Source organism: Gekko japonicus, unplaced genomic scaffold, assembly GCF_001447785.1.
Source record: "Gekko japonicus isolate JY-2015 unplaced genomic scaffold, Gekko_japonicus_V1.1 scaffold4840, whole genome shotgun sequence".
NCBI lineage: Eukaryota > Metazoa > Chordata > Lepidosauria > Squamata > Gekkonidae > Gekko > Gekko japonicus.
Genome location: NW_015163763.1, coordinates 33295 through 43381, shown reverse-complemented (window position 1 = coordinate 43381; position 10087 = coordinate 33295). Strand labels below are relative to the sequence as shown.

The 10087-nt window shown below is 45.5% G+C and overlaps 1 protein-coding gene across 1 annotated transcript; it reads left to right on the top strand.

The window, feature by feature from the left end:
* Nucleotides 1-984: 984 nt before the first annotated feature.
* LOC107107611 (olfactory receptor 5V1-like) lies at nt 985-1944 on the top strand. Its single transcript, XM_015407921.1, has one exon. The coding sequence runs from the start codon at nt 985-987 to the stop codon at nt 1942-1944; it is 960 nt and encodes a 319-aa protein (XP_015263407.1).
* Nucleotides 1945-10087: the final 8143 nt, after the last annotated feature.

Below are 10087 nucleotides of genomic sequence, written 5' to 3'. Positions count from 1 at the left end.
AGAAATAATTCAGGTATAAAGGGTATGGTACATTCCAACATTTTTTGGTAACATTTCATGAATCCATTGCCAAATTTTTTTAACTCTATCACAAGTACACCACATGTGAAAAAATGAGCCAACACTCTTTTGACATTTCAAACAGTGATTTGGTAAATCAGGATAGAACATTGCTAATTTATCTGGAGTCATATACCATCTATAAAACATTTAATATATATTTTCTTTATATGAAATTGCTTTAGTAATTTTTATATTTGTTTTACGTACCTGTAACCATTGATCTAAATCAATATTATGACTTAGGTTTTGCGCCCATTTAACCATAGAATCTTTAATTACTTAATCTTGTGTTTTATTTTCCAACATTATTACATACAGTTTCTTACATACATACAGTTTCTTAACTAATTTGTCTTCAGTGTGTAGCAATATCTTATCATTTTCTGGTATTTTTGCATTGAAGCCTATACATTTGTCTAGTATATCTTTCTGGGAAGGCTTTCTATTAATAGAAATGTCTCAGGAAAAAAAACTACTGTTCAGAACACTAGTTTGGCACTGTTAAGAAAATGATAAGTTCCATTCCCATGATATAAATAAAAAACAATATAAAACAGAAGGTGATATAAAGTTTGGCAGCAGATGAAACCATCACATTTGTGCAGAAAGCGGCATGACTTAGGTGTGAGCAGGGTGTGTGATTATCCTCTGACTCGAATACAACTGTCCATCTACCAGGGAGTGGGCTGAGCTCCGGAAATCAGGGCATTTGTATTCATTTTAGCATTTGCTTTGGGTGGGAGTCAGGGGTCATGCTGTTTCTCAGCCCGGGTTGCATTGTTTCCTTTGGACAGGTTTGTGTGTTATATTTCAATCGGGCCTTGTCTCCAGAGAACTAAGGGGAGGGTACTCTAACCACTGCACTGTACTGTATCTCATGAAGCTACCTTTGTCCCCTCACAGAGGCAACCTCTCTTCGCCATGGCTGCAGACAATGACACACAGGTGAGAGAGTTCATCTTCCTGGGGTTCTCTGGCCTCCCAAGCGACCCAGCCTTCCTCTTTGTCGTGTTTCTGGCTGCCTACCTGGCCATTCTTTTGGGCAACTTGATGATACTAATTCTGGTCCTCGTGGATTCCTGCCTTCACAGCCCCATGTACTTCTTCCTCAGTCACCTCTCCTGCTTGGACATTTGCGTCTCCACCGTCATTGTCCCCAAGATCCTTGTCAACTTCCTGCGCCGACAAAACACGATTTTGTACGAGGAATGCCTGGTGCAAGCTTTCTTCCTGATGGGCTTTGTGGGCTGCGAGCCAGCACTGATAGCTGTCATGGCCTATGACCGCTATGCAGCCATCTGTAGGCCCCTGCACTACTCTGTCCTCATGAGCAAGAGGGTGTGTATCCAGCTAGCATCTGCCACTTGGGTCTGGGGCTTCCTGGACTCGGTGGTTCATACTTCCTTGGCTTCACAGTTGTCCTTCTGCGGAGCCAACCAGATCCCACACATCTTCTGCGATGTCCCACCACTGTTACAAATCGCCTGCAGTGATACTCGTGCCAATGAACTGGCCAATCACATCACAAGCCTCTTTGTGGGCCTGTGCCCTATCCTCTTCATCATCCTCTCCTACATATGCATCTTGGATTCTGTTTTGAGGATTCGCTCCAAAGGTGGCAGGCGCAAAGCCTTCTCCACATGTGCTTCACACCTCATCATTGTCATTCTCTGTATTGGAAACGGATTCCTGAACTACAACAAGCCAAGCGCTGGCTATTCCCTGGAAATAGACACTCTGGTCTCTGCCATGTTCTGCATCGTCACCCCTATGCTGAACCCCCTCATTTACAGCCTCCGCAACAAGGAGGTGAAGGGGGCCTTCAGGAAAGTTCTGAACAAATGGACAGATTGTTTCATTTTTGGTGGCAAACTTCACTGAGCTCTGCTGATAACAGTGTTCCTCAGTGGGGGCGGGCATTCAGGATTCCGATCCAAGCATGCCCTATCTGTTGTTATACTGAGGAGGGCAACTAATCTGAAGGAAATTCCCTCTACTTCTTAACTTTGGAATTACCTAGGTCACATCCAATCATCATTTTAGACAATCCCATGATGTCTGCACCTGTAATTGCCTTTTGTTTCCATTTTGCCCCCCATAGTTAAAATTTCACTTTCTTGGTGTTCGTTAGCAGGAAGCAGGAAGAAAGAATGGCTCGGCAGAGGCGGTGTGTTTGTGTGAGATATTCAAGGATGTGCATAACCTAGGATAAGAGGGATAGATGGTCGTTCCCTTATAGTATAATGTAAGTTAAGCACAATCGCACAGAAGCATGAGAGAGTGTTACCAATGGCATCCATTTTGGACTATGTTATGAGTTATGATTATGGACATATGCTTGACCCAGAACGGGCTAGTGAAGAAACTGTGAAGCACAGGGTTCAACCAGGGGACAAGCAAAGACAATGCCAGCTGCATAGGATGATTATCACCTAGCCAGCAAGGTCTCCGGAGTCGTTAAGCTCTTTATGTATGCGAACATTAAGGTTGATCACCACCCTGAAGCTAATCAAGCCTAGCCCAGACCGAATGTCTACACCTGACAAGCGTAACAATAGAAGTCCTCCCGTGCCAGACCAACTATAGAAAGTCCATTACACATAGCAACCATCACGTCAGCGCTACTGGTGACCCGGCACGTACCTCCTGCCTCCGCCCAGACACCTCCCCTTTAGTTAATCGATAGTTTGAATATTGACATCATAACCAATCACTGACTTTTGGGGTCGGGCTACCTGGTAATCCGTTTGAGCCCACCCCCTCCCCTCGCAGCCGAGACCTTAAAACATCTTGCACAGAGCCAAGAGGGCTACCTACCCTTTGACCCTTCTTCATACCAACGACCTCTTCCTGTCTGCTTACACCTCTCTTGTCCCACTTACTATACCAAATTCCTGATTGCCTCTTTGCCTTAGTCTGCAGCTAAGGTCAATCCACGTGTTCCCGGCTGGTCTGGATTCACGTGTTCCTACCCCATTTTCTACCCCTTCCGCCCTCCCATCCCGCTGGAAGTTTCGGAGCTGAGCCACGACATAGGTAAATATATATTATCAAGAAACCAACGATATTCCTGCTAATGCGATTGTGCTGAGATCTACCTTATTTTCTTAGTCCTTGTATGCTTGAGTGGTTTTATTATTATTATTGTGTGCTTGAACAAACATACCCAGTAAAGAAAGATTTGTTTTAACTTCTGTTTCGTCTCTTCATTGAAACGTAACGGCTTAGCCCATCCTGCGTATACACTTGATCTGAATCCCGATTATTAAACTGTTCCAATTGTCTCTCCTAAAGAGCAATTCGGCTAACAAGAGACCAGTGATGAAGAAGAATAAGGTTATCTCCATTGGATTGAGTGTATGGGAAACAAGCAGGAGGAACTTGAAGTCCTAATATGGGCAGGGGACTATGACTTAATAGGTGTTACTGAAACTTGGTGGGATGACACTCACAATTGGAATATTACGATTGAGGGGTACAAATTATTTAAAAGGGTCAGATAAATGAGGAAGGGTGGAGGAGTAGCATTATATGTAAAAGAGGAATATACTTGTGAGGAAATATGTGAATTTCTGCATGGAAGTCCAGTTGAGAGTCTCTGGGTAAAAATAAAAGGAGAAAGAAATAATACTGATGGTGGGGGGGTCTGCTATAGATCACCAAGCCAGGCAGAGGATTTGGATGAGACCCTCTTAGAACAGATTACAAAGTTCTCAAAGAGATGGGACATGGTGGTCATGGGAGATTTCAGTTACCCAGATATCTGTTGGAAGTCCAACTCTGCTAAAAATGAAAGGTCCAATAAATTCCTGACTTGTCTTGCTGACAACTTCATTTTCCAGAAATTGGAGAGGGAAACAAGGGGATCTGCTGTCTTGGACTTGATTCTTACCAACAGGGAAGAACTGGTTGATGAGGTGAAAGTAGTGGGCACCCTGGGTAGTAGTGACTGTGTAATTTTGGAATTTACAGTCTTGGGGAAGGTAAAAGCTGTACGTAGTCAGACATATAGGTTGGTCTTCAGGACAGCTAATTTTGACAAACCTAAAGTTATGCCGGATAGAATCCCACATAGGGGAATAATAATCTGTGTGAATAAGACCCTAACACTAGTTCAATAATAACCAAAGTATTGATACAAATACAAAAATATAAGCACAATCAAGTCCAATCTTAAAGTAGAAAAGATTCCTCTTGAGGTGAAGATGTATGAAGAATAGTATACAAAGAATCCAGATATTAAGAACTCTGTTTCGAAGAACTTCCTCAGTGACTAAACATGAAAGAGATTACATAATGACAATAATGACACATACAGTGTAAGGTAAAACGATTACAGCAGTAACAAAATATGTTTAAATACCTGAAACAATTTGTCTTCAAATAGGTTATATGCACTCTTGTGAGCTATAGCAAACACATCTCCTGTGTTAAAACATGTAAGCCAAGTACCATAAGTATAAACATAATATAAACTGAAGGATAAAAGAATAATGATGACAAGAAGTGGCATGAAACTTACATAGGCCCCAGTCACACGGGCCGGATATCACGGGGGGGGGGGGCGTGGCTGTTTGCCCCGGAGCGAACTACTGCGCGGCAGCGGGATCAAACGTCCCGCCGACTTCCCATGGTTGGGGGGAGGTGCCGGGGAGGTGTCGATCATACCTCACTCCTGCAGTGCGGCAAAGAAGCGGATTGGCTGGGTTTTTTTTTCTTTTAACCCAAGTATTTGCATGCTCCATTGGGTGCTTGTGCGCATCCGTGGAGACTTGGGGGGAGAAAACCATTTTCGTGATGGGACATGGGCGGGTGCCAGATGCCACCAGAAACATGATCAGACACCTGCCCTTTCCCTGCGGTTTCCGGAAACTAGTACCTCCGAGGTACTAGTTTTTTACCCCGCATCTTCGGCGGGAAGCCTCGGGTGCGCCACGGGAGCTCTACGCTTCCCAGATGTGGCAGTGAGATCGCGCCCGGAAAATCCGCCTATCTTCCATCCCTCTAGCGTGCCTAATGCTCCATGTGACCGGGGCCATAAATGGGCAGTTGTTAACAACACATCTCAGGAAAAGCTCAAGGCTTTACATCACACTTCTATAATTACTGCCTCTACAAGCTAGCAACAAAAAGCACCATCCAGTCCAATACTCTGTGTCATGCAGTGGCCAAAACACATGGAGCTCCACCATTCGGGCCAAAACTCCTGAAGCCCTCCCACTGTTGCCCTCCCTTCCCATGCACCAAGAATACAGAGCATCACTGCCCCGGAAATCGTGTTCCATCTATGCCTTGTAGCTAAGAGCCACTAATGGACCTCTGTTCAATATGTTTAGCGAATCCCCTCTTGTGGGAAAATGGTTCCACCCTGCCCTCCAAAGTTTTTCCAACTCCTGGCAAGGCTTTTCTTTCTCTCTCGGGTAACCACTGCCACCACCTGACCTTTGTATGGAATTGCCTGCTGGGAGAGTCAGGACTCCCAGCTCCCCCTCCCAGTTCTGAGGCCTTGCCTCTGTGTCTCCTGCTGCCGAGCACCTGGTCACCACACGGACCTTTTACTGCCTTGTTCACTCCTGGAGGAATACCTACTTGCCAACTGACTGCCTTCCCCCGGTGCTCCTTTTAATATAATGTGTCCAAGACAGTGGAGATCTATGTGGTCCTGTTGCGGGCAGTGCCTAGAAAGGTTCTCTAATGGCTGCCACCACTCTGGTCTGGGTCTGCTTGGGAGGGCCCAGAGCACTCACCCTACCCCTTTATACACTCCTTCTCCAGTAGGTTTCCCCTTATAAGTGACCGAATGAGGCCTGAGGACCCAGGCAGAGTAACAAACTACTTTTATTACAGAGATTTAACAACTTTAATTCAACCACTTGTAGGAAAAATGAACACAGTAAATTAGGTGAACCAGCAAAATAAGGTACCCTAATGTGTATGACTCTACTGCCCCTGGCCTTCTCTAGGTATTTGGCCCCAAGCTGACCCACTCCTTTTGGATGAGGGATCCCTTCAACCACAACAGCTTCACACTAACTCTGCTACCTGGGAGGAGGGAACCCCCTCCCACAAGGTCTTTTATCTCGTCTTCCCAGGCACCACCCTCTATTATTCTACTGGTGTACGTTTTCCCTCCAAATCCCCTGTCAACCAATCACAGGGTCCACTGGAGACCTGGAAAATGTCGCCCCTGATAGTCACTCCCTGGAACCACTAGGCCTCCCTTGAGCCAGTAGGCTACACTATTGTAGGCCTCGGATCATGACAGGTACCAAGAACCACTACCAGCATCAAAAGTTATGAAGTACTTATTCAAAAGAAAACGTTCACAAGCATACTGTTACCATAGCACCAGGTTGAGCATGGGATTCAAGAGAAATGGGTAAAATGAAATTCCTCTATCCCTCTCTCTATACATGCCCAATCAGATGTTAAAATATAGGACAAGCTCCTTAGCTTACAGCCCTAAATTTAAGACCAAAAACATTTTATGCCAGGTATATGAGAGAGAGAGAGAGTCCTGTGTTTAACATCAAAAAAATTTGTGGCAGGGCAGGAGCTTTCATGAGTCACTGCTCACTTCTTCAGATACAGCTGGAATGTGAGTCCATCTGTCCTTACATCTTGGAGAGTGAAGTGATTTCAGCTGCCAAAAGACAATAGCAGGCATTGGTAATGAGAGAAGAAACCTAGGTCTCAATTCAGTCCAGGACTTTGCATTGTCTTGAGCTTCATGATTAGCTGCAATTCAGCAGTCTCTCTTTCTAATCTCCCTTTGAAATTCCTTTGTAAAAGAACTGCTACTCTTAGGCCAGCAACTGAATGCCCTGGAAGGCTAAAACGTTCCCCCACTGGTTTTTGAACATTGTGGTTTCTAATAATGGTAGAAAGGGTAGCACCTTTAAAGACTAACAAAATTGTGGTAGGGTTTGTGCTTTTGTGAGTCACTGCTCACTTCTTCAGACTTATTTCCACTTATTCTTTGCATCCTTCTGGATTGAATCCTCCTGTACCAAACTGAGACCTAGGTTTCCTGTCTCATTACCAATGCTGATATCTCCATGCCTCTGTATATCACACCTAATCCAATTATATCTGCTATTGCCATTCGGCATCTGAAAGCATCTTTATAAAGTTTATATCTCTGGTACCTCGTGTTACATTTTATGACACACATGGCCTGGCCCAACAAAGTGACATTTATGTCAGATCCGGCCCTCATTAGAAATAAGTTCGACACCCCTGCACTAGGACCTTTATGTATTTACAAAATTTGCATCCCACCTTTCTGCCCTTACAAAGGCCACCAAGGTGGCTACATTGTACTTTACACTCCCTTGGTGGGGAGGACGGGGTATAAATCGAACAAATAAATAAATAAATACTTTAAAACACATATGAAAAGAAAACTCACATTTTAAAACCCTTGAGATACCCCCCCTCATAACAAATGAGTTCAACACCTCGGCACTAGGACCTTTATGTACTTATAAAATTTTCATCCCACCTTTCTGCCCTTACAAAGGCTACCAAGGTGGCAATTTTGTAGTTTGAACTCCCTTGGTAGGGAGGACAGGGTATAAATCGAACAAATAAATGAATGGATATTTTAAAACCCTTAAGATATCCCCCCCACGAAACAATTCTAAAAACACAGTTAAAATATACACGAAGCATAATAAACAGCATTAAAAGATTTAATTAGGAAGGAGGGCTCTTTGTGGGAATGCAAAATGAAACAGAAAAGTCTTCACCCTCTGCCAGATGATGGCAACAGAAGGGGACCCATAAATCTCCCTGGGAAGAGAGTTCAAGAGCTTCGTTACCATGACTGAGAAGTCCCTCTCCCAGCTGCCACCAGCCTCATCTCAGAAGGCGGGTGCACCCAAAGCAGGGCCTGAGAAGTGGACTGTAGTGGTCTGGCGAGTTCATAGGGGGGTAGGTGTCTGTTAGGCCTCTCTCAAGCCCTGGTTGCCTTGGGACTGGGGTGACTCTGGAATGTTAACTCTCAATTCTGCTGTGTCTTCTGCATTTCTATTATCTCTGTATACCTTCAGTGCCTGGTGTAGGTTTTCTCTTGGGGAAAGTTGCCTGTTACTTTGGCGGGCTTCTACCTGGCCCCTGATTGGCCCTGGGCTATCAGGGGGCCTCCTTGAACAATCTATAACTGTTTGCTTAACGCGCTTTATTTTATTTCCAACACGAAATGGTTAAGATATCTGCATATGCTCAGTGTCTCAATAAACTTTACTTCTTTGAACAAAAGCTGTTGGGAACTGATTGCTGCAGGAGTCTGACAGTAGGCAGCCCTTGACAGCTCTCCCTTCCAGCTAGGACCACCCCACCCCCTCTACTCTCCTGCTCCTGACCCCACTACGTGGGCAGTCTCTCTTCAGGTGTCACCATGGCCCACAAGAATAGCCCAAGACTCTGAGCCCCCATTCCTCTCCAGGAGTTCCGGCTGAATGGCACATTCCATTCCCTCAAGGTAGCTTTCCAGGAAGACATTCTGGGACTAGGGGTGATAACCTCCAGGTGGTGGCTGCAGATTTCCTAGGATGACAACTGATCTCCTGGCGACAGAGATGAGTTCACCTGGAGAAAATGGGCTGCTTTGAAAGGTGGACTCTGTGAGCCTCCCTGTCTCCTACAGTCATATTGAGGGAAGAGCCATGGCTCAGTGGCAGAGCACCTGCTTGGCATGCAGAAGGTCCCAGGTTCAATTCCTGGCATCTCCAGTTGAAAGGACCAGGCAGGAGGTGATCTGAAAGACTTCTTCCACCTGATAACTTGAGAGTTGCTGCCAGTTTGGTGCATACATGCATTCAGTATAAGGCATTTTCATGTGTGTTCACATCAGGAAGCCTTGTGGCATGACCCCCCCTCAACAAATAGACAAGTTCATGGGAGCTATTTTTGTGGTGAAACCATTTCTCTAGAACTCTCTCCCAATTTGCTAGGGAGGATTAGAACAACAGGATTAGACCAACAATGGGTCAGAAGTTCAGAACCTGTCCCGAAAGCAAGGTGTGATAGATAAAGCAGGGTTGCATCTGGAATCTCGGGATACACAGTTGAAGACAGAGAGATACAGGAATAGTCCTGTCATGATCTGGGCTGTGCTACCAGAGGTCTACTAGGCCCAGAGAGCCTGGCTAGCAGTAGGTGAGGCTGGGCCTACAACTCCCAGAAGCCCCTGGGAGGTTTTGGAGCCAAAATGGACCAATAGGAAAAGAGGAGAGCTTGGAATAAAAGTTCTGGAGCAGCAAGAAGAGTTGTTCTTTCTTCCAGAGGGCAGAGCCAGAAGAAAGGCTGCTGCAGGGGGAAAACCCTCATCCTGAGGGAAGGGTGAGTAGTCTAGTGCCACTGCAGATAGTGAGCAAGGGACAGTATATTTAGACGCGTTAGGGCATTTGATTTCTTTTCTTTTAACCCACTTAATGTTATTATTGTGCACCTTGTTGTTTGACCTCCTATAAAACAAACCTTTTGTTGGATCCCCAAGCATCGAGAATAAATCCACGTTTCAAAGAAAGCAACGTTTATTTCAAAGCATTGGAAAGACACTCAAACACGTTCCTTGTTAGAACTGGGTACAAGCAGTTAGGGCAGACATGATAAAGGGATTCAAGTTAGATACATAACCAATGGGTAACATTCCCGCTGGCGGGCAGGAGAAAACGGTTGCGTGCCCAGGTCCTGGGAACCAGGCGAACTGTAGACATAACACAGGTGCAGTTCCCAGGCTTAATAAGCAACAGCTAGCATTGAAGCACACTCTCCCCCTCACATCCTCCAGTTGTTTTACTTTGGCATTACAGCAGGAAAACATAACGGGCAACTGGCAGGGACAGGGATCACATATGTACAAATCAGAAGTCACACAGAACACCATGGCAGCTTGCTGACAAGCTGCCCCCTCAAAAATACACTTTAACCTTCACCTCCCGGGCTGGGCGGGAGACCTCCCGGGCTGGGCGGGAGACCTCCCGGGCTGGGCGGGAGACCTCCCGGTTTGTCCGGGAAC